The sequence below is a fragment of the Symphalangus syndactylus genome, chromosome 12 (genome assembly GCF_028878055.3).
Source record: "Symphalangus syndactylus isolate Jambi chromosome 12, NHGRI_mSymSyn1-v2.1_pri, whole genome shotgun sequence".
Taxonomy (NCBI): domain Eukaryota; kingdom Metazoa; phylum Chordata; class Mammalia; order Primates; family Hylobatidae; genus Symphalangus; species Symphalangus syndactylus.
In genome coordinates, this window is record NC_072441.2 from 61253130 (window position 1) to 61278641 (window position 25512).

At 39.2% G+C, this 25512-nt stretch overlaps 1 protein-coding gene across 1 annotated transcript in view; it reads left to right on the forward strand.

The window, feature by feature from the left end:
• EEIG2 (EEIG family member 2) overlaps positions 1 to 24078 on the forward strand; it is a 78323-nt gene extending 54245 nt beyond the window's left edge. Inside the window, exons 5-11 of the mRNA XM_063624401.1 lie at positions 1122 to 1168; positions 9518 to 9621; positions 13063 to 13158; positions 13291 to 13480; positions 13573 to 13700; positions 14487 to 14556; positions 19836 to 24078. Of these exons, the coding sequence (XP_063480471.1) occupies positions 1122 to 1168; positions 9518 to 9621; positions 13063 to 13158; positions 13291 to 13480; positions 13573 to 13700; positions 14487 to 14556; positions 19836 to 19878 (678 nt within the window). The 3' untranslated portion in view covers positions 19879 to 24078. The remainder of the gene's footprint in view (positions 1 to 1121; positions 1169 to 9517; positions 9622 to 13062; positions 13159 to 13290; positions 13481 to 13572; positions 13701 to 14486; positions 14557 to 19835) is intronic.
• The last annotated feature ends 1434 nt before the right edge of the window (positions 24079 to 25512 follow it).

Sequence of the window (25512 nt, forward strand, 5' to 3'; positions counted from 1 at the left end):
CTCTCATAGGAATACTGAAAATTAAAGGAAATAATGCATATTAAACACATAGCTTTATGCCTGGCACATAATGAATTCTCAAATCATGATTGTGGTTAATGTTGTTACTATTACCATTATCATTATTATTCCCATAAGAACATAAAGAGGTCCTATGACTATTAAAGGTAGTCAGCAACTAGAGAATAGCAGCATCTTAGAAAGTATTAGAAAAGCTTTAAATCCTGGCCGGGCACAGTGACTCACATCTATAATCCTAGCACTTTGGGAGGCCAGGGTGGTAGGATCACTTGAGGCCAGGAGTTCAAGATCAGCTTGGACAACATAAGCAAGACCCCATCTCTGCAAAAAAATAAAAAAATAAAAAAAAAAAGAAAAGAAAAGAATTAACCAGGCATGGCATGCACCTATAGTCCCAGCTACTCAGAAGGCTGAGACAAGAAGATCATGAGCCCAGGAGTTTAAGACTGCAGTGACCTGTGATAGCACCACTGCACTTCAGCCTGGGTGACAAAGCAAGACCTTATCTCAATAATTTAAAAAAAAAAAAAAAAAAGCTTTAAATTCTGATCTAAAGCCGGAACAAAGGCCAGAAGCTTTTTACTCTTAGAAGCCACCAGCTGGCATCCCTTGAAACATCAACGTGGCAACTTGAAGGAAAACATTACTAGAGACTTAGGCACCACAGGAATTTCAGAATAAAGACAGATAGATTAGCACAGCCACATACCCACAGGATTATTAGTGGTGAATTATTATTGCTATTTGTTTCCATTATTTCCATTCTGATTTTTGCAATTTTGAGGTTTTAAATGTTAAAAATGATTTTAATCTATATGGAGCAGTAATTTAATATTGAATATAACTCACTTCTTTTTTTTTTAATAGAGACAGGGTCTTGCTCTGTTGCCCAGGCGAGAGTGCAGTGGCATGACCATAGCTCACTATAACTTCAAACTCCTGGGCTCAAACAATCCTCCTGCCTTAGCCTTCCATGGATATAACCCAATTCAACAATCATTTCATTTAATGCTTTCCCAATAGAAAATATTGGACTAGGTGCTGTGAAGGAAGCATTTTATAATTTTTTATAATCGTGATATTTCTTGTTTTATGTTTAGGTTTTGATCAGTATGCAACTGATGTCTGGTGACCCATGTTTTAAAACGTAAGTTGATACCCAATAAATGGATTGTGTATCTAAAAGTATAAGAAAGATTTATTTGTTTAAATTTTTACATTAATATTTTGTAGTGCTTATAGGAAAATACCAGTTAAGGGATAGTTTCTTCCCTGGGAGACTGACCTGACCCTCTTAGAAGTTATGTTTACCTATTACCAAATGATTTCTCCATACTCTAAATTATTAATGCTATAGGTCTTTCATCATCTTCAGGTTTTGGGTAAAATTACATAAACAAAAATTTTTAATACAGCTTCAGTGAACATATTCATTTCTTCAATAAATACCTATTAAGTGCCTTACCATGTGTTAGGCCATATTCTAGATACCAGAGAAACATCAGTGAACAAAACAGATTAAGTCCCTGCCATCATGGAGCTTATATTCTAAGAGGAAAATGGACAATAAGCTAAGAAGTAAGCAAGTCACACCAGCATTAGGGGAAAGAGTATTTGAGGTAGAGGAAACAAGGACAAAGACCTTGAGAGAGAAGTGTTCTTGGCACATTCAAGTAGTGCCTGGAGAGCAGCAGGTCTAAAGCAGAGTGAATGAAGAGGCGGGTGACAGGAGATGAGGTCAGATGATAAGGAGTCTTGTGGCCATTATAAAAAGGACTGCCACTCACACTCTGAGATAGAAAAGCTATTGGAGGTTTTGAGCAGAGGAGTAAAATTATCTGACTTGTGGCTGCTAGATAGGGAATAGACAATCTGTAGGAGTAACAAAGGGGACAGGGACACAAATAAGTAGATAAAAGGCTGTTTTCAGTAATCCAGGGTTTTGAGCCTGAGTAACTGAAAGAATGGTGCTCTCATTTGTTGAGATGAGAAAGACAAGAGGAACAAATTGGGAGCTTGGGTGTTAGACGTTTTAAATTTGAGATCCCTATGTAACATCCAGCGGGACATGTCATGTAGGCAATTGGATAGATCAACTAGAGTCCAGTGGGGAGATCTGGGCAGGAGATAGAAGTTTGAAAATTATTACATCATCAGCATACAGGTAGTAATTAAAGCCATGAGACTTGAATAAATAACTAGAGGGAACAAGTAGAAATGGAAAAGGACCAGAGACTGAGGTGGGGACACCCCAGTGTGTTAGAGGTCGGAGAGATTGGGAAGAAGAACTAGCAAAGAAACCACCAGTGTGATTGGAGGAGCAAAGCAAAGCAGAGTCCTGTCCTGAAAACCAAATGAAGAAACGGCCTCAGAAAGGCGGGAATAAGCACCTGTGTCACGCGCTGCTGGAGTGGGTCTCAGAAAATGAGGACTGAGGATTGAGCCTTGGAATTTGCAGTATAGAGACTATTGATGACTTTGGCAGGCACTTTGGTAGAATGCCCTTAGACTAAAGCCTTTTGAGTGTGGGTTAAAGAGAGTTTGGGAGGAGAAAAATTGGAGACAGTGAGTATAAACAATTCTTACGAGGGGTTTTGCTGTAAAAAAGAAACAGAAAGATGGGGTCACAAGTAAACAGGATTTGGAGTAGGGCAGGTTTTGTTCATTTTTAAGATGGAAGATGATATAGCATATTTGAGTACTGGTAGTATTGGCTCAACAAGAGGGAAAAACTGATCATCCAGAAAAGGGGCTGTTGCTAGAACAGCGCCCTTGGATTGTTGGAGGGAGGAAGGCAGAGAACATGGCCACTGACACAGGTAGAGGAGAAATGGAAGCATATAGAAGTTCTTTTCCAATTGCTCCTGATTTCTTAGTGAAATAGGAGACAAGGTGCTCATCGAAGAGCAAGGACAGGGAAGATGGAGGAAGGAGTTTGAAGAAAGGCGAAGGTGTGCAGAAGTCCTCGCAGAGAGTGAGCGTGAATGGAATGGGGAAATGCAGGATTGCCTGTCAGCAGCCTTGAGGACACTTAATGATTAAAAATGAAAGTTCATTGATATCATTGAAATATCTGAGAAAAATACACATAGAAAACTAAAGAAAACATTACCTCCCTATATATCAACTTCATGTTTTTAATAGCTGTAACTTAGAAAGCAACATCTGGCCGGGCGCAGTGGCTCACGCCTGTAATCCCAGTAATTTGGGAGGCTGAGGCAGGAGGATCACTCTACAAAAAATACAAAAATCAGGCGTGGTGATGCACACCTGTGGTTCCAGCTACTTGGGAGGCTAAGGGGAGGATTGCTTGAGCCTGGGAAGTAGAGGTTACAGTGAGCCAAGATAGCACCACTATACTCCAGCCTGGGTGACAGAGCAAGCCCCTGTCTCAAAAAAAAAAAAAAAAAAAAAAAAAAAAAAATCAATTCTTGATTAAAACCACACATCTTCCTATAACTTAGTCTTCCTGTGCTGTGTTCTCATAAACCATGGTTTCCTGACTTCTTTATTTTCTGCTTTCTTGGGATTAAACCAATTTTGCTATACTGTTTTTGGTGTCTCAGGTAACTGTTTTTCTAGTGGAGTAAGATTTAGGGTAAAATAAGAAAATGAGCAGCAAAACTTAGTAGAAGAAAATAATTTGATCATTCCTTCTCATGAACTTTTTATGGATATTCCCTTTCTTGCCCTTTCTCTTCCCTTTTCTCTCTCTACTTAAACTCACATATTGAAGAGCTTGAAAGTAGATCATCTAATGTTTTATATTATCTCCGTAAATTTAATTCTGACAATCTGGAGTTTATATTTAAAGAGAAAGACTTTTGTAATTCATAAAAATAAGCAGATATTACCTAATTCCAAATACATAAAAGTATTTTTTTAGAGAATCAAACCCTCAGTAGCTTTTTTCTCTTTGAAATTGTTCAAATGTCATTGAAAAGGGGGAAATTCTAACACATTCATACACTTGCACATACTGAATATGTACTGAATAGAAAAACATTTTAACTACTGATGTAAAAAGTAAATTAGTTTTATCAAGGTATATTTAAATATATGTCAAATATGTAAAACTACATTACTTCAGAGCTGAAAAGAATGTTGGAAGTTGTCTAATCCAGTGATTTTTTTTTAGACTATTTAGCTACAAAATCCTTTGCTCAAATATATTATGAGGCCAGGCACGGTGGCTTATGCCTGTAATCCCACACTTTGGGAGGCCAAGGCAGGTGGCCTCCTTCAGCCCAGGAGTTCACGACCAGCCTGGGCAACATGGTGAAACCCTATCTCTATCAAAAAATAAATTAAAAAATTACCAGGCATGGTGGTATACCTGTAGTCCCAGCTACTCAGGAGTCTGAGGTGGGAGGATCCCTTAAGCCCAAGAAGCTGAGGTTGCAGTGAGCCAAGATCATGCCACTGCATTCCAGGCTGGGTGACAGAGCGAGACCTGTCTCAAAAATAAAGCAAATGTATTATGAATCCTAGTATATAAAATTTTACTCTATATCCCCTCTAACTTAGGTAAGATAAGAATAGATTTTCCATTGAGCACACTCCCCTACGTACTTCCAGAAGTCCCTAAAGGAGATCATGAAACCAGTTTTAAAAGTGTTGGTGTAATCCAAGTTCTCACTGTACAGATGAGGAAACCGAGTAACAGAGCAATTGCGTGACTTTACTCAGTATCTTTGTCCAGAACGAAAATGTAAATAACTGCTGGAGGGCTTCATTCTACTATTCTGTGCTTTTGTCTATCTTTAAATTTTTCATGATATAAATTGTTTTAAATTTACTTGAGAAACAAGAGTACAGCAGATCCTTAGTCTCAAGTTTAAATCCTAGTTTTAATATTTTCTGAGCAGAAGATCTGTGACATAGATTGTATAATTTTTCTGAAGCACCAATTATATACCATAAGGCCAGAATTTATGAAGAAGACAGCTGGTAAGTCAGCCTAACCACCTACTGTAAACTTTATTGCATAGTTCTTTCAACTCATCAAATACCCACAACTCTTGTAAAAGAATGAAACTCAGTCTGAAAAGTGCTAATAAAGAAAAAAGATATTTTGAGAGAGAAAGTGTATACTCTGCTGGCATTTGGGAATCTGGTGGCAAAGCAGATCTAGGGGTGATATAAGTCTCTTGAATAGCAAGGTTCTGACGTGTTCATATTCCAAAAGGAAGGAAATTATCATTTGTGAAAATGATTTCACGAATGTTACTGTCTCTCAATTCTTAAAACAACTCTGTTATGTAAATATTATCCATATTTTTGAGTGAGGACATCGAGACTAAGAGGTTAAGGAATTAATTCTTCCAGGGTCCCAGGATGCAGTCATTCATTCAGTACATGTGTATTGATTGCCTGCCACATGCCAAGACTTAACAAGCTAGAAAAGACCAGCCCCTGCTCTGAAGGGATTCACTGATTATGTGGGAGACAGGCACACAGCATACAGTGTCACTGGGGCACACAGGATAGGATCCCTAGCCACAGTTCTTTGAAAGCCAGGGAAATCTTTACTGAGAAGGGGACACTGAGCTAAGTTTAGGGGATGACTAGGAATTTACTAAGCCCAGGAGGTAGGTAGGGACACCCCAGGAGAGAAAACAGTGTGCACAAGTTTATGCCATCGTTACAGGGCATTGAGTATTTAAGAAATGTCAAGTAGGTAATGTTGTCGTTTTATGAGGTCATTTTTCACATATTCTTAACATTACTATAAAGCAATCAAATTAAAGTAATCCCATCTCTTTTTCTATACTTGATCCACATTAAGTCATTTCAGATGAGGGATGTAAAAGCATTTTCAGAACAAAAGGGGTAATAGAACAAAAACTGGCACATGGCAAGCACTCAGTGATTATTTATTCAACAAGACTGAGTTGTCCAGGGAGGTAAGAGAGCTGCCAAGCCCCAGCTAAGATTTTGGATTCTAAATTTGCTTTACTATCAGTCCCCATAGTCAATGAATTTTCTCCATAATGCATAGTTGCCCCAGTAACAGAGCAGTTAGTCTAGATGGCTGATATTATCAAGGGTTGCAGTTCTTCGGCTTTTTTGAGACTGCAGAACAAGGGGTGCCAAATTGAAGGTGTTGCTTAAAGAGTTGTGGCTGTGGAATCAGGCTGGAAGGGAGAATGGAGCCAGAGGGGAATAGAAAGGGAAGGAGCCGATGTTTGGGAGTTCTGAGGGTTGGAAAACAGGTCTAAGACATAGAGGGGATAGAGACACTGTAATCAGGTCACCTGTGAAGGAAACTGGCATTAAAAAGGTAAGAATTTTTAGACATGCAGGCATGAGTCAGCCGTTAGTGATTAATGACCATGACTATAGGCTCCATTCTTTTTTTTTTTTTTTTGTGACGGAGTCTTGCTGTCGCCCAGGCTGGAGTGCAGTGGCACGATCTCGGCTCACTGCAGGCTCCGCCCCCCAGGGTTCACGCCATTCTCCTGCCTCAGCCTCCCGAGTAGCTGGGACTACAGGCACCCGCCACCTCACCCGGCTAATTTTTTGTATTTTTAGTAGAGACGGGGTTTCACCGTGCTAGCCAGGATGGTCTCGATCTCCTCACCTCGTGATCCGCCCGCCTCGGCCTCCCAAAGTGCTGGGATTACAGGGGTGAGCCACCGCGCCCGGCCTATAGGCTCCATTCTTTGTGTTTCTTCTGTATATTAGTTTTTCCCATGAAATATTTAATGCAGGGTTTTGTTTTTTTTTTCCACAAAGCTATTTTACATTATATGAAAATACAGGCCGGGTGTGGTGGCTCACGCCCAATCCCAACACTTTGGGAGGCCAAGGTGGATGGATCACCTGAGGCCAGGAATTCAAGACCAGCCTGGCCAACATGGCAAAACCCTGTCTCTACTAAAAATACAAAAATTAGCCAGGCATGGTGACGGGCACCCTGTAATCCCAGCTACTCAGGAGGCTGAGGCAAGAGAATCACTTGAACCCTGGAGGCAGAGGCTACAGTGAGCCCAGAGCGCACCATTGCACTCCAGCCTGGGAAACAAGAGCAAAACTCTGTCTCAAAAAAGAAAAAAGAAAATACAGCTGTTGGTAATTGAAGAAGCAGGTCTAGGCCAGACTGCAAATTCTAAGGGATTTGAGTTTTGTGCCGAAGGAGCTATGGAAGGGTTTTAAATAAGAGAGTAACATGTTCAGAGGCAAGTTTCAGAAAGACCACAGTGACAGTAGCATGGAGTAGAGATTGGCAGACCAGCAAGGAAACCCTTGCAGTCAGCCAGGAGAAAGGTACAAAGGCCAAAACTCAAGTAATTAGTGGAGATGGAGAAGATATGATGAATAGGAAAAATACTAAATGAGGATCTGAGATTTGGAAATTGATTGGACATGGGAAAATGTTACTAGGAAGGAGGCAGAGGTGATATCCATAATTCTAGTTTTGGTGACTTTGTGGATTGCAATGACATTTACAGAGAGAATACAAGAAGAAAACAGTTTTGGGAAAGATGAGTTTAGTTGGGGATATATTGAGTTTCATGTACTTGTAGGACAAATACTTGAAAGCGTCTCAATAGGATATTTAAGTCTAGAATTTAGGAGATCCTAGGCTGGAAATAGTCAATAAATGCAATAGATTTAATAGCAGTCGTAATGTCTCTACCCCAAGAATCCTAGTAGCCTGAGAACTCCATTAAGAATAACAGGGTAAGAATTTAAGAATTGCCATAAAGCAGGTCAGCTGCATGATTCCTTCAACTACCTCCCTGTTTTATCTCTGGTCACCAAGGGATAGTTTCTAGGAAGATGTGGTTTTCCTCTGCAATATCAGCCTCAAAAGGTTAGGGATTGGCTGGGCATGGCGGCTCACACCTGTAATCCCAGCACTTCGGTAGGTCAAGGTGGAAGGATCACTTGAGACCAGGAGTTAGAGACTAGCCTGGGCAAAATAATGAGACCCTGTCTCTAAAAAAAAATGTTTTTAAAAGGTTGGGGATGTTTTCTAATAAAAATCCCTATGTTAAAAAGGAAACACAATAGGATCACTAGTCAACAATAATTTATGGTACGTTTTAAAATAACTGAAAGAGTCTGGGCGCCATGGCTCACATCTGCCATCCCAGCACTTTGGGAGGCTGAGGCAGATGGATTGCTTGAACCCAGGAGTTCGAGACCAGCCTGGACAACATAGGGAGACCCCCATCTCTACAAAAAAAATTTAAAGTCTCTACTAAATGTAAAAAAAAAGCCAGGCATGGTTCTGTGTGCCTATAGTCCCCGCTAACTGGGGGGCTAAGGCAGAAGGATTGCCTGAGCTGGAGAAGTGGAGGCTGCAGTGAGCCATGTTTGCGCCACTGCACTCCAACCTGGGCGACAAAGCGAGACCCTGTCTCAAAACAAATAAGTAAAAAATAAAAGAGTATAATTGGACTGTTTGTAAGAAGGGATAAATGCTTGAGGTGATGGATACCCCATTTACCCTAATGTGATTATTATGCATTGCATGCCTGTATCAAAATATCTCATGTAACCCATAAATGTATATACCTACTATGTATCTACAAAAATAAAAAAAAAATTTTTTTTGAGACGGAGTCTCGCTCTGTCACCCAGGCTGGAGTGCAATGGCGCAATCTCGGCTCACTGCAACCTCTGCCTCCTGGGTTCAAGTGATTCTCCTGCCTCAGCCTCCTGCATAGCTGGGACTACAGATGCATGCCACCACACCCGGCTAATTTTTGTATTTTTAGTAGAGACTGGGTTTCACCATGTTGGCCAGGCTAGTCTCGAACTCCTGACCTCAGGTGATCCACCCGCCTTGGCCTCCCAAAGAGCTGAGATTACAGGCATGAGCCACTGCACCCGGCCAAAAATTTTTAAAGGAAAAAAACTGTTAGAAATTAAACTTACCCGTCCTTGCTTCTCAGCTTTTATGTGGAATAGGAGTTTGAATTAACAAATGAAAATAGATCCATTACTACTCCCAGAGAATCCAATCCAAAAAACAAATCTAAACAACTGGGCCTCTCTGTAGACTCTCCCTGGGCAGGTGAACTGTTTACAGAGATGAAGGTAGAAGATAAAACCATGGATACTATTTGAGCACAGGCTCTGAAGCAGGAGGCACGAGGCATTCTCCTCCCAGCCTGATTCAAAAGGGCTTGGCACTGCCTTCCTCAGCTGAAAGGTGCCTCCTGAGTTGACAGTTAGAGCAACCCTCCCTTGACCAGTGCTGGGTTCGCACTGACAGAGGCCTCTCTTTTTAGGACTCTATGGAGACAAAGCCCTTTTCTTGTTATGTAAAAAAAAAAAAAAAAAAACCTTTTTCTCTTATGAATTTTATTCAAGTTTTGAAAAGATGCTTGTACGTTATTTGCTGATATTTATTACTTTCACTCTCAAAGGGGTAACATCACCAAGCAGTTTATGCCAAGGCTTACTAAGCTCACCAATCAATGACAGTATTGTAAACTTTGAGGCTTCCCCACAACTCCAGTTCGTAAATGTTTATTTACAGGCCTCCCTCCACTTCAATGTCTATACCAATTGCTGGTGAATCTGAATCTTTGCAAGAAGATAGAAAAGGTGGAGAGACTCTCAAAGTGCATCTTGGAATAGCAGGTATGGATGTGTGGCTTACTGGATTTTTAATTTCTGAGAGACTACTTGATGCCCTAAAAATTCCCAAAGCCCTTCCAGATTTAAAATTGTGTGGGTATTTGACTTGAAACAGGCCAATAAGAATCAGCAGTTTTAATTATGTAATTCTTGGTTGATCCAGTGCTTTATTTTGTCTGAAGTATTGTGCTCTGACAGATTAAAAACTAGATGTTACAGTGACACTCCGCTCACTGTATGCATCTACTCCCCACAGGTACAACAGAATACTACAGGATTTTTTCCATTTTTCCCATTCCATTACCCTGCAACTTCTGCAGTGCAACTTCTGCCTCTCGGGTGTCGCTCCTCTTCATGAATCGCTTTCCCTCTGTCAGTGGTTCTCAAGCCCTAGTGTGCATCAGAGTCACCTGGAGGGCTTGTGAAAACACAGGTTGCCGGCGGCAGCAGCCAGAGTGTTTGATTCAGTAGATCTGGGTTAGAGCCTGAAGTTTTGTATTACTAAGGCATTCCCACAAGACACTGATGCTGCTACTCCCTGACCACACCTTGAGATCCACATTTCCAGACACACTTCTGGCAGCAGTCAGAATCTGCTCCGGAAGTAAAAGCATGGTGGGGATAATGTCAAGGTTGCAGGAGGAAAAGGACTTAGGAGCTTCCTTCTTTCTTCAGTATTATGTGAACAGGATGTATTGTTTGAAAGAAGGGAAAGGTGAAGTGATATAATTAACCCTTTCACTGCCTTTTAAAATATGCAAATATTCGGTTTCTTATAAATAATGGTGACTCTGAAATTTCCTGTTTTGGGATCAGTGGATCTTTTGGGAACTTGTAACCATTCCATTAGCTCCTTCTCTTCAGCATGTAAAATATTCTGAATTCTTTCTCATATTGAAAAAATGAAAACAAAAACTCCTTAGCCCTACATCCTTCTCTATCTACTGCACTCCCTTAGGCTCCAGCAGGCTGGCGCATGTGCTCACATGCTCTCTCTCTTCCCCCACTCCGCCCCAAATGTATAGAGAGACCTCTCTCTCTCTCTCTCTGTGTGTGTGTGTGTCTGTGTGTAGAGAGAGAGAAAGAGATCAGCAAGAGATGATATATGTACCACACACTTCTTATAGCCAAACTTCTAGAAAGAATATACTGTCCATTTATTCCTAAACACATTAGCAATCTGGCTTCCATCATCTGCCCTCTCTTGCTGCTATCCCTAGATACATGATTGTCAAGTCCTGTGGACATTTGTTCTGGTCTCATCTGATGGCCAGTAATTCATTCTTGATGCTTTCTCTTCCCTTGGCTCCTACCTCTCTGACCTTTCCTTTTCTAGCTTCTTAGAGGCTTCTTCATCTTCCTCCAATTTCCCTTTACATATTGATGTTCCACAGGGTTTGGTCCCCTCACTTCCTTGAGCAATATCATCTATACCCTTGGCTTTATCTATCACATAAATGTAAATGTGATTGTGTGATGTAAATGTGGTCAAATGCTTTGGGGAAAGGTCCACTTCATACCAAATGTAACACTGAAATCCATCTGTTTCTCTTTCTACCCAGCCAGAGTCTAACTAAGTTTTTCATGATCACGTCTTATTTATCTCTATCCCCAGCAGAAGGCCCGGGACACAGTAGGTATTGAGTGACTGTTGAATAGGCATCCTCAGGTGTCTCTAATTCCGCATATCTAGCACAAGTCTTCCTACCTTTTCCTCCTGTCTTTTCTACCTCAGTTTTCCTGACACAAACTTCTGCTTTCTTATTGAGTCCTGCTATTTGTGCCTATGAAACATCTCTCACTCTCAGCTGGATTATTATGAAAACCTTCACTCTTATGCCACCTGTTTATCCTGTTGCCAAAGTGTTCTTCCCAAAATGTAGATTTGATCATGTCACACCCTTTCTTAAAGCCACTGAACTGTTTTCTTCTTTAAACTTATAGAAGGTTCTTCATCAACAGGCATCTACTCATCTTTCTAGCCTCTTTTCCCTCCGTTATTATACTCCACTACCCTATATGCCAACTTTACCAAACGATGTGCTTCCCTGCAAAGAAGGCATGCTCTTCCCGGTGCCTTTCCTTGCTCATCTAGCTCAGGAGTTCCCATACGTTGCTCAAGTCCTGGGGTTAACCTCCTCTGTGAGGTCTTTCCCCCATTACCAGGTTGTGTCAGATACACTGTCTTTTGGAGCTCTTAATAGCTGCTTTTTGGTGCTTGTATTTTTGTACTTACCACCTAGTATAAGTTTTGCTTCTGCCTCTAAACTCTAAGCATGTATTTTGTCTTATTTATTTTGTACTTCCTATACCTTGTACAGTATTAGGCACCTGACTTGGTAAAATATTAATAAATATTGATTGAATGAATAAATTTTGAAAACCAGAAGATATGTGGATGACTTAAGATCTGGGCCAAACCCGGAAGTAAAGAGAGCTGCATAACTCGATATGAACCAACTTTTTGAGTTCGGATTTTGCTGAATGTTTGCGTTTGGACCACTGTAGGGATGCTTGGGCCACTTATACTGTGTCCAGAAATGAGAAACCTTTGCAGAAGGACCAGGTTACTCCAGTGTTTTCCTTGTTTTGCAGCATTTGTTGGTCCAACTGCATGCAGTATCATTTATAGAATAGCTGCTATAATAGCTATGTTACTCAGTTGCTTTCCTTCTGCTTCTAAGTTAAAAACAGTTCTTGTTTCCAAATATGATTTTGTCCTAGGGAAAATGGTCACAGTTCTGCATTCTCTGGAAGAAGCCTGGTTCTGAAAATATATAATTGGCACGTGGAACATACACATGATCAGAAACTATCAGAAATGGCTTTGACACTGCCTTTTGTACATTTACTTTGAATCTGAATACTATAATCACCTTCTTAAGAACGTTTATTCTCAGTACTACATCCCATGCTGTGTTGATTTAAGCCACAGACAATGCCCAAATTGTAGCTTAGCACTAGCAACATTAACATTAAAGTAATAGAGTACTCTTTAGCTTGCTGTTGTGATGGATTTTTAAGGAAGCAGTATTTCCTTAGAAACCACACTAAAACCTACCAATTTTGTGAACATTTATAAGAATACATCTGAGTCATTTTTATTAGAGAAATACTGAACACTAAAACTGTAGCAGTTTAAAGATAGAGTTAAATGTTTTGAAAAACAGGAGTTTATTGCATAGACTGAACTAATAAAGGACCGAAATAAATTTTTTAATGTTATGAAAAATATAATTCTTTAGCGAACTAAGGTATTTAAATACTCTGTATATCTTGCAATACAGTTATTTCCATTGTACTGACTTAAAAGGATGTCCCTCATTTTGTAACTTACTGTTTTGATAATGAACTTGCAGAGTTTATAAAGTCTGCAGATTAGAATACAAATTGACCATTAACTTTTTGGCAATAAGAATGACATCATGTTATGACATATTACAGATCTTTCAGCAAAGAGTGCCTCTGTTCCAGACGAACTTGGTGCCTGTGGACATTCTAGAACATCAAGCTATGCAAGCCAGCAGTCAAAAGTATCAGGTAGAGGCTGACAGTGAAGTTGAATTCCTTATTGTTTCAAAGGGACTTGAAACTGCTGTGGTGTGGGGGAATGATGTCAGATTGCAGAGTGTTTGATATGAGTATTATATCCAAGGTGATTTTCTCTGACAGGGTATAGCACGTGTCACTCCCGGTCATCTAGTTTCTCTGAGCTCTGCCACAGGAGAAATACCTCAGTGGGAAGCACATCAACAGGAGTTGAAAGTATTCTAGAGCCATGTGATGAAATTGAGCAGAAAATCGCTGAGCCAAATCTTGATACAGTTGATAAAGAAGATACAGCTTCAGAAAAACTCAGCAGGTATCCTTTTAGTTTAAAGAATAAATTTTAATTTTTAAAAAACTTTGTTTTCACAACATGATAAAAAGGAAAACATGTAATTCTTTTCAAAGATGCCCAGTGAAACAAGATTCTGTAGAATCTCAGCTGAAGCGAGTTGATGACACCAGGGTGGATGCAGATGACATTGTAGAGAAAATATTACAAAGTCAAGACTTCAGCCTAGATTCCAGTGCAGAAGGTGTGTAGATAACTGTCAAGCATAGATTCCTGCAATCCAGGTTTTTGTAATCTGTGTAGTCAGCAGTAAAGAGGCTCAGAACATCATGATACTGACTGTTGCATATTTGTATAGTAAATTTCACGCCCATAAAAATCTCAAGATAACTTTATAGCTTATTTATTAATGAGAATGAATTTTGAATTTAGAAAAAGAACAAATTTTAGTTAAAAGTTATCAATTTTAAATAAAACATTTATTGTGTTTTTAATTATGCCTTGATGTCTACAACGTTCATATACCTAATGATAGGTATCTACATCTGCTTTTGTTATAAGTGCTTTAAGCCACTGTTGTAATTTGGAGGTGGTCTTAGAACAATAGTGAATAATGGAATCCTTCATTCCCTCCTTAGAATTTTCACTGAAACTGAAAATTTGTATGCCACCAATTTGAAAGGTAGAATTATTCATGTTGATGTGAATAGAAAGCACTTAACAATGGACTTATTTTCATTACGTAGCTGAGTGTAAAGAGAAATAATTAAACCTTACTTTGGAAATTTGTATGAAGAGCTATCTCCATTACTCGGTTACAAGAAAAAGAGCTTTAGAAACATTGATGAGAAGTAACCTTTAGAGTACCTTTTAAATTGCCAATTTTAAAACATGTATGTAACTTTGGTTTTTAGGTTGTTTATTTCTCTAATAAACTGAATTGTAAAATATGAATTATTACAATATCAATACTATTTGACAATAGTCTAATAATTGTACATGTAATAAACATTTTAAATGTGTATTGCAGAAGAAGGACTAAGGCTATTTGTGGGTCCTGGGGGAAGTACAACCTTTGGCAGTCATCATCTTCCAAATAGGTAAGTAGTACAAATAGTGTCTTATTAAAATATAGACTAATTTTTTTAAAAAAAATCATGAGTAGAGTATGATGGTTGCAAAGTTTGTATTAGGCTGAAGCTAGGAAACACAGATAGTAGTAGTTACATGAGAAGAGTTACAGCTCTTAGTGTAGCTCTCAGTTTCCTTAATTCTGGGTATGTTTGACATTATATTTTATAAATTAGTTTTTAATTTCCTTAGCAGTATTTTTAAAGTGTATTAGTCAAGGACCAGTAGACCGTTGGGAAGGCTGCAATATAAAAGGACATTTAGAAAAGAGTTCTTAGTCTTTTAAAACATTAATTTTTTATTAATTTATTTTCTAGAGACAGGGCTGTTGCCCAGGCTGGAGTGCAGTGGTGCAATCATAGGTCACTGTAGCCTCAAACTCCTGAGCTCAGGTGATCCTCCTGCTTTAGCCTCTTGAGTAGCTGGGACCATAGGCATGCGCCACTGTGCATCGCTCGTCTGATATTTTAGGAAGAGCAAAGCAAAATTACATTTTCAGTCAATGGTCTTATCTTTTCTGAACAGTTACACAGCCACTGAACAACTTAAGCTGCTGTTAACCTTCCTTGTATTCTCCTTTTCTCCACCCCACTGCCATACATATTAAAACCATCATTCTCAGCAAACTATCGCAAGGACAAAAAACCAAACACCGCATGTTCTCAATCATAGGTGGGAATTGAACAATGAGAACACATGGAGACACGAAGGGGAACATCACACACCGCGGCCTGTTGTGGGGTGGGGGGAGGGGGGACGGACAGCATTAGGAGATATAGCTAATGTTAAATGACGAGTTAATGGGTGCAGCACACCAACATGGCACATGTAAACATATGTAACTAACCTGCACGTTGTGCACATGTACCCTAAAACTTAAAGTATAATAATAAAAAAAAAAGAAAAGTTCTGAAAAAACAAATACCATTTTGCTAGTTATTCAGATGCAGATGAAGAAAAGTCACCCGCCAAACTTACCACTGATTATCAGCACTGCAGCAGATAATAGTAAGCCCAGACACCGAGGACAGTATAGGAATTCTAATCACTCCCTTGCTCCTTAACAACCTGCTCCCCACACTTCTGTGCACCCCTAATTCCATTCCATGTCATATTTATGTACAGTCCCTGCACAACTACAGAGTGAGCCACAGTTGCAGGCGGGGAGCCCCTTGGACCAAGACAGTTATTGCATTATCTCGTGGTCAAAACCTAAAAGAATTTTGCATTCATTTATTTTACTAATACTCATTTTAATGAGTACCTCCTATTTGTTCAGCACATTACAAGGCTCAAAAATAGACTAACAGCAAAAACCTACATCAACGATTAACTACAATCAGATATCATAAGTAGGTAAGATAGAGACATATAAAGCTACTTTCAGGGAGTAATGTGAAAAAGGATTTACAGAAGATGTAACACTATTTAGATCTTTGATTGACTCATCTGCTTATTAAATTCAGTAACTTTTTCTTGGGCCAATTTGTGGGTAAGGATGCAAGTAGAAAAGACCCAGCTCTTACCCTCTGCTGGCTTATGGTCTAGTACGTGGGGCTGGCAGGCTATAGCCCGTAGGCCAAATTGGCCCATTGCCTGTATTTATAAAGTTTCATTGGAACACAACCATGCCTGTTTATTTGTATAGTGTTTACGGCTGCTTTGACGCTACAGTAGCAGAGCTGAGTGGTGCAGCAGAGACTCTGTGGCCCATAAAGCTAAAATATTTACCATCTGACTCTTTTTTACAGATGAGATGGACAAACTAAAAATCGTAACATTATAATAAATACTGTAATAGAGAGAAGTAGAGGGAAGTTTGAGAGAACAGAAACAGGACCTCAGAGTTCACACTTGAAGAGAGACTTTGGGAGACTAAAGAATAAGTGGGGGGCTTATAAGGTGAATATGATGAATACAAATACTCCTGGTAACAAATAGAATGAGTTTATAAGTACAGTAATTATAATATATAATTATATCATAATAAACATATAGCAACTATAGGTAGCACTGAGCATTTATTAGTTATGTGCCAGGCACAGGTACATATATATTTTTTATTCAATTCTTATGTAGTAGTATCTTTCTGTGCTCACAACATACTACAATTAGTTTGGTGTTTTTTTAATAGAAAAAAAGATACAAAGAAATAATTTTAGGCTGGACGTGGTGGCTCACACCTGTAATCCCAGCACTTTGGAAGGCTGAGGCAGGTGGATCACTTGAGATCAGGAGTTCAAGACCAGCCTGGCCAACATGGCAAAATCCCATCTCTATTAAAAATACAAAAATTAGCCGGGCCTTAAGACTAGTAAGTGGTAAAACCAAGATTAAAACTCATGTCTCTTTGAGTCCAAATCCCATTGTACTTAACCAGTATATCTTACTGGCTCATTAATAATATAACATAGTGCAGGTTCTTCTGAGAAGGGGGGGTTGTGAAAGGGTATTTAGGGGCATGAGATTGGCAGGCATCTCTGAGCTAGGTTGTAAAGGGCCTCACTTGCCATAACAAAGTTTCTTCTTCTCATGTGCACAGTGGGGAGCCATTGGCCATCTTTGTAGGGAAGTGACCTATCAGATTGGCATTTTAGAAAAATAACTGGCCGTAATTTGAAGGGTAGATCAGAGCAAGGAAAGACCAGTAGCGGGGGAACCAGGTAGAAAAGTAACATTTATGAGGACAGTGGTATGAATGATGGAGAGAACATGTGTTTTTGAGTTAGAGACTTGGGTTCACATCCTAGCCAGACCACTTTTGGGGCCTGAGTAAATCACTTAACTTCAATAGAACTTTAGTTACCTCTGCTGAAAAGTAGGAATAACCATGCCTATCTCATGGAGTAATTTTAAAGGGTAAATGACATAATATACTCAGTAAGCCCTGGCTTTATTAATTTAGGTAGAGGAACAGCAGAAAATATAGTTCCAACCAAATGGAATTTTTTTTTTCTAAGAGATAGGGTCTCACCCTGTCACCCAGGCTGGAGTGCAGCGGCACAATCTCGGCTCACTGCAGCCTTCAACCCTGGGCTCAGCCTGCTGAGTAGCTAGGACTACAGGCGTGCATCACCATGCCCAGCATTTTTTTTTTTTTTTTTTTTTATAGAGACAGAGTCTCACTGTGTTGCCTAGGGTGGTCTCAAACTCCTGGCCTCAAGTGATCCTCCACTCCAGCCTCTCAAAGTGCTGGGATTACAGGCATGAGCCATTGTGCCAAGCCTTCAACCAAAAGCAATTTAAATAGTAAATGGTCAAAAGCATGGGCTGTCTTATCAGACTGCCTGGGGTCAAGTCCTAGCTCTTCCACTATTGATTGATACTGTTGACCTCTGTAAGTCTCAGTTTCCTTGCCTATAAAATGAGAGTGATAAATAAGATACTGAACTCATAGAATGTAAGATTAAATTAGATGACTTATGTAACATTGTTTGGTTTTCATTTTTGAAAGACAAGGTCTCACTCTGTTGCCCAGGCTGGGGCGCAGTGATATGATCACAGCTCACTGCAGCCTCCAATTCCTTCACTCAAGCAAACCTCCTGCCTCAGCCCCTGAGTAGCTAGGACTACAGGTGTGAGCCACCATGCCCAGCTTTTCTTTTTTAACTTTTTATGGAGACAAGGTCTTGCTATGTTGCCCAGGATACAGCCTGGCCCACTTGGGTTTTCTTGCTGGGACCAGCATGCACCTGCCTGCTTGCCTTTAGAGACATTAAATTTTTTATGACAAGAAGTCTGCCTGTATTTTTATTTTATTCTTCTGTATGTGATTTGTCTTTCATATCTGGCTGCTTTTAAGATTTTCTCTTTATTACTGGTTTTTAGCACTTTGGCTATGATGTGCCTTGATATGTTTTTCCTTGTGTTTATTCTGCCTGGGGTTCATCAAGTTTTTGGATCTATGGGTTTACAGTTTTCATCAAATTTGGAATTCTCCAGCCATTATTTTCCCCAACCCCTCCTTCTGTTATTCTGATCTACAAATTCTAGTCCCTAGCCCCTCCGAGCTTTGATCTCTGACTCCTCCACTCAGAGAGACCAGCAGGCTGTGTTTGGGGTCTTCCTCTCTGCACTGCAGGCTCGGAAGATCCTGAAGGAAACTGCTTCAGGCAGCTAGCTGGGGCAGTTGTCGGGCTCTCTTCATTTATTTCTTGTTTCTTGGGACCACAGTCCTGCACTGCCTGTTGTCTAGTATGTGCAAACTGTCATTTCACTTATTCTATCCGGTTTTCTAATTATATAAGGCAGGAGGGAAAGTCTGGTTCCTGTTACTTCATCATGGCCAGAGGCAGAACATAATTAAAAGGGCATCTAAAAGCCAGTGTGCCGTGCTGCCCACCATGGTTTCTTCCAATTCTGATTTCCTGTAGGTATGAATGGGTGCTCACTGGAATTCTGTTGAGGAAGTTCCTATTTCTTCTGTAGAATGAATCTGTGAGAACAGGAGTTTCTGGGCAATCAACTGAGAAGTCCAGCCAAGTCCGTGGTGGGCTAGTAATCACTACCTTACTTCTGTTGTTTAGAATTTCCTCTTAAAATGCCATTAAGGGGAGACACTAGTCATGGTGGTTGCTTCTGGACTTACTAAACTCAGGAACATTCAGGGTAAAATGACAAGTAGTAGGGTATACCCTAACATCTTGACAGATTGGGAAATGGGTACCTGATGATAACTTCAGGCAGTAATAGGCCAGGCATGGTGGCTCATGCCTGTAATCCAGCACTTTGGAAGGCTGAGTTAGGAGGATTGCTTGAGCCCAGGAGTTCTGGTTGCAGAGAGCTTCAGTCACGCCACTGCACTTCCGTCTGGGCAACAGAATGAGACCCTGCCATGAAAATGCCACAATATTATGACACCTGAAGACCATCATCAACTCAGTGCGAGTCCTGATGCACTGCCAGAGTCAACATATGCTCTTGGATGAGACCTATTTTAGAATGAATAGATAAACATGTTTGAAGAGCATTTCTTGCCACCGTTTGTCGATAGGTCAAGAATTGGGGAATTCTAATAGATTATTGTGGGAATAAGTGTGAGAGAATCAGGATCTAGGCTAATCCAATGTTTTAATGATAAACATTTGATATTTCACATAGTTTCTATCCATGATGCCTTTAAACCTTGTGGAAATCAAATCTAGTAGAAAAATACCCATTGCCCCATCTCTCCAGGGGCAAGGTTACTTGGAACAGTTTCAAACACTACAGCTCAAAATTTTGAAGTTTTTTTCCACTGCTGTTTTAGGGTGGGGTCTGGAGCTTATGAACAAGTTGTGATCAAACGCTAGAAGTCAAGCTGGTGAAAACATTTCCTTGTGGATTTAAGATGTGAGTAGTTGATGTATCAAGGCATTTTATTCAAGCACTTAATAGAAAATGAACCTCAACTATCAAGAGGAAAGCCAATGCTGGTTTCTTCTCTGGAAGGACCCACCGCCATCCTGTACCAACCACCAAAGGAGAACATCTGCATGGCAGTCTCCAGGCACTGTGCCACTGTGTGCCTTGGAAGCACCTGGTTTCTGTGGTCACTGCACATCATAATGAAAAGCCTGCTTTTTCATTCAGAACACCCCAGTGGAGAAAACAGCATTATTCACATTGGAGTATCATTTTAGGATTCAAGTGTAAAAATCTGTGATCAAGCTGCTCAATAGATTTGGGCTCTATGGTTTGGTTTTTTTAGTTTGAGAGACAGTACATGAATATAACTTAAACCCTATAGATTTTGTCAAGATAGTTATAATTCCTGTTCTGGAAATCTTCCCTATTACACTACCTACAGCATTGTATAAAGTGTGGGTGTTCATGCTTTGGGAAAATGTTAGACTACAATTTAAACATGTGATGTGCTTATTCATAATTCTCAATGTATCAGTCATTAATGAAATAACAAGTGCATTTAAGTCTGAGATACGTGAATGGATATAATGCCGTTATTATGCAATATATATTGTTAATTGTCATTAATATTAGATGAGCTGCAGAACCAACCCCAAGCACTACATAAAAGACTCAAAATAAGTTTAACACTTACTGTGTCGGGCACCCTAACAGAAGAGCTATCTTAACTCATTGAATATTAAGATCTGCTAGTTGCGGGAGTCAAAATATAGAAAAAGAGGAGAATTGTAATATGGTCAGAAACAGAGAAGCCTTTTCTATGTAAATTCAGACTTATCTGAGGCTAACAGTTTTCCGAAGTGGTGGTGGGTAGCAGCATGACAGCTGCTTGCCATGACTGATGCGGACTGGTAGGTTTCCATTTTAGCTCTCCGTAGGTACTGTTTTCTTCCCCACTGTGTCGAAAGTGATTTGTTTTGAGGCAAGAGTAGAATATAATATATATCAAATATAGCTTTTAAAATAAGAATACCTGGTCTGGATCCAGTTGAGCAGCACAGCAGATAAACCTTAGAGTTTTTCTGTTCTTACATGACAGTTTCCGTGTGGAAAGATCTAAACTTTCTTGGAATCACTATTAGTGAAGAAAAATGTAGAATTTGTATAACCGGTAATTCCCCAATTCTTACTTTCAAAGTCATATCCAAGAAAGACAATATGTCAGAATAGAATGACTTTGGTCTAGGTGTTTTCACGTTGGCAAAAATAAGGAGGCAACTATATTATTTTAATATCCAAATTTAAAGGTTTTAAAAATTTTGAATAGTTAATATTAGGACTTTTGTTGCTGTTTTTTATATTTCAAGGATTGAGTATTCTGCATTAATCCAATACTATTCTAACAAAGAGCTTCTGGAAGTTTTTAAAAGATGATACCCTGTTTTATGTTTTGAATGTAGAGAGACTCTGAGAGAGAGAATGTTCTGAGTTATTATACTTTTTATTTTTTAAGATTTATTTTTAAGAATAAAACATTGATCTGAACATTTTAGCCTAACCAAGGGACTTAAGTGGTAAAGACTTGCATTCTGTCTTCACGTGAACTGATGCGTTCATTATATATTATGGGAAAAATCAAAGGAAGTTTTTTATAGAGATATAAAGATATTATTTAGAGAGATATTTATTGTGACATTTTTTAAAAACATATTTTTCTATTTTCAAAATATTATTTCTAGGCTATATTTTTATTGGTGCTGTGCAAATGATTTTGCAGTTTTGAAAATGATAAAACTAGATTGTAAGTGGGGTTCAGTAAGGACATTCATCAGACACATACGAGATGCTGCAATCAGGGTGATGCCCATCTTACTCATCCTTGGCTGCCCTTGGTCTGACACTTCTCTGTACAAGACTGGCTCTCAGTATTTTAAATGGCACAGAATTCTTTTTAAAAAGTAGAGAGATTTTGAAAAGCATAAAAATCATGCCTTTATAATCTTAGCAGCCATCAGGTAGACCTTGATCTATGTAGTAGTAAATATAACAAATATTTTAATAAATGGAAACACTGATAAGGAAGAAGAAAGAACTAATGTCTATGTCTTCTGTAGTCAGCAAAAGTCTGGATCTATTTTGTTCTATTTTGCGTTCCATTGGCACACTTTGTGTTCAAATTTCAGTGCAGTCCTTTCAAAATACTCGCTAAGGGTTGCCTAAGTGTCTGCCTTACTTTCTGATTTTCCTTTTCTGAGAGCATGGTTAAGAAAATCTTAACCATATAGCTGTTGAAAAAATCTGTTTATTAAATAACAAGTTCACTTCTGTTTATGTTTTGAGTTTAGAAAATTTGACTTGAAAATTTAGATTATTAATAAATTTATTTTTAAATATTAAAGTCAAATTTCAAATCACCCAGTGGTGAAGAATTTGCAGATGTATACAATACTTTTTCTAATTATATCTTTTCTATCTCCATGCCTGGCTTTTTCTAATTATATCCTAGAGAAGAAGACTAATGGTATTTCAAAGCTGTGTATTTGTGTTGAGATAAAGAAGAGTCTTAAATATCTTGTTTGGGAGAATGCACAGGCTAGTCAGGAGACCCACCTCCTGTGCCCTGAGCTGCTGACTGAGACCCGACAGGTCGTGAAGGCTAGTAAAGGGCAGAGAAGGCCCTGGGCCATCAGTTTACACTCGAATGGTTGACTCCCCTTTGTGGTGTTTTTGAAGGCTGCTTATACCAACAGCTAATGTGGATTAGTGCTTATGATCTTGAAAAAGTCTTGACCAAGAATCCTAAACTCCACCACTCCTCCCATTCCAGCTTAACACTATCAGAATAATATCCAAATTCCAGATTCTTTTTTCTTTTTTACTTTTTTTTTTTTTTCCTTTTTTAGGAGAGACAGGGTCTTGCTCGGTCACCTAGGCTGGAGTGTAGTGACGCAATCGTTGCTTACTACAGCCTCCAACTCCCAGGCTCAAATGATCCTCCCACCTTGGCCTCCCAAAGTGCTAGGACCACAGGCATGAGCCACTGTGCCCAGGCTAGTTTCTTTTCTATATGCTTTTTTTACAAAAGTGTGAGCCACAGAGGTTGACCACTTAGCCAATTTGTTGCTAGAAGGGAGAAAAAAATCTCCAACCAACCTCCAGACAAAACATACTCAAATTCAAACAGCAGTTAGTTTTAATTAACATACAGAAGTAGTTTTAGACTTTCAGATTTCTATGCTGACTAGAACACTTTGCAGGCTGAAGCTGACATTATTATTAAATACTTCATTTAAGTACATACTCTGAAGTGTCAGGCTTCCAGTATATATAGCAACGCTCTGAGAGACAAACTGGGCTCATATGACGGGGTTGCGTTTTATTTTCTTAACAGGTCTTTAAATTGGGCAGTTCTGAAATTCTGTTTGGTCAGTTCTAGATGGTACGTCATGTGAATACAACCAAGTACTGTAGTTGAAATTGTGTTATCCCACTACTCATATGTTGTCTTAGGTACTATGCATAATGTTAATAGCTGAGATATTAAAGAATTTGAAGTCTAAAATATAAAAGATGAATATACCTATATTAATCCTATGTTAAGATGCTCTGGAAATAAAGGCCTTATTCCCTTACATATGCGATTTTTGTAAGATAATATATACACAGTATATTTTAAATGTTTGTGTGGGTGGTCTGTGTAGTTATTCCCCATATGACAAAGCTGACAAAATTTTTAATTGACACAATGTATTCTGCATTTTCAAATATTTATCTTGTGTATATAGCAAAGAAATTATCTTACTGATACGCGTTGACCAAATCCCATGGAGAAAAGACATTTAGATACATCTCATTTGAGGCTCCCCTTCCTCTCATGTGTTTGATTTTTTGGAAGGTGATACAGTGTGTGGGTAACCATGCAAATGTTTATGAATAACTTTATTGAAGTGATTCCATCAGTATTCTGTTCTAATACTTGGAGAATGACCTTCATATTTATATATTTTATTTCTTTGTTTCAACCATACAGTGATAATTCAGGAAATGTTTCCTTTTTTTTTTTACAAAAACTAATTTTTTATTTGTAAAATGTTTGTAATAATGTAAAGGTGAACATGTTCAATAAAAATCATACATTAAAAGTTTAGATGTTCTTTATCTTTTAAAATATCAGTTAAGATTCCATCAGAAAATTGTGCCAAGGTAAGAAAACAGAAATGAAAGGACCAAAATAACTTATCCCTGAGGGTTTCTTTATTTATTACAGGGAGCATGGGACAGATTTGGACGCCCTCAGTGGCAGATTTCTTTTTGAACCCTTGGGCAGCCCACGCAGTGGCATGGACTTGGGCTTTGGGTGAGACAAACCTGAGTCTGAATACAAACTCCCCTCTGAACCTGGCCTCAAACTCCTGAGCTCAAGTGATCCTCCCACCTTGGCCTCCCAAAGTGCTAGGATTGCAGGTGTGAGCTCATGCACCTGGCCTGAACCTATTTTCTAATCTAGGATGGGCATAACACCAACACTGTATCGGGTTGTGATGAAAGATGTGGGCATTATTGTTAAGAGTGTGCTACTTTCTAGGCACTCGGTGGTCCGTCAAGCCAAAATTTGCCTTTGTATAGCATCTATACACATACTAATTTCTAGTGTTGGACGTACAGATGCTTATTAAATGTGCCACTATTAGTGTATACCCAAAAGAAAGGAAGTAAGTATACTGAAGAGATATCTGCACTTTCACGTTTATTGCAGCAGTATTCGCAATACCCAAGGTTTGGAAGCAACCTAAGTGTCCATCAACACTTAGATGAATTCGTAGAGAAAATGTGGTACATAAATGCAGTAGAGTACTATTTAGCAATAAAGAAGAATGAGATCCTGTCATTTGCAACAACATGGATGGAACTGGAGGCCATTATGTTAAGTGAAATAGGCCAGGCACAGAAAGACAAACTTCACATGTTCTTACTTATTTGTGGGAACTAGAAATTAAGATAATTGAACTCATGGAGATAGAGAGTAGAAGGATAGTTAACCAGAGGCTGGGAAGGGTAGTTGGGGGATAGGGTGTGGGAGGTGGGCATGGTTAATGGGTACAAAATAAAAGATTAAGACGTAGTATTTGCTAGCAAAAAAGGGTGACTATAGTCAAAAATAATTTAATTGTACATTTTAAGAGTATAATTGGGCCGGGCACAGTGGCTCAAGCCTGTAATCCCAGCACTTTGGGAGGCCAAGGCAGGCGGATCACTGGAGGTCAGGAGTTCGAGACCAGCCTGACCAGCATGGTGAAACCCCATCTCTACTAAAAATACAAAAATTAGTCAGGCGTGGTGGTGCACACCTGTAATCCCAGCTACTCAGGAGGCTGAGGCAGGAGAATCGCTTGAACCCAGGAGACAGAGGTTGCAGTGAGCTGAGATCGCACCATTGCACTCCAGCCTGGGCGACAGACAGAGCAAGACTCCGTCTCAAAAAAAAAAAAAAAAAAAAAATATAATTGGATTGTTTGCAACACAAAGGATAAATGCTTGAAGTAACAGATACCCCATTTACCCTGATGTGATTATTACAC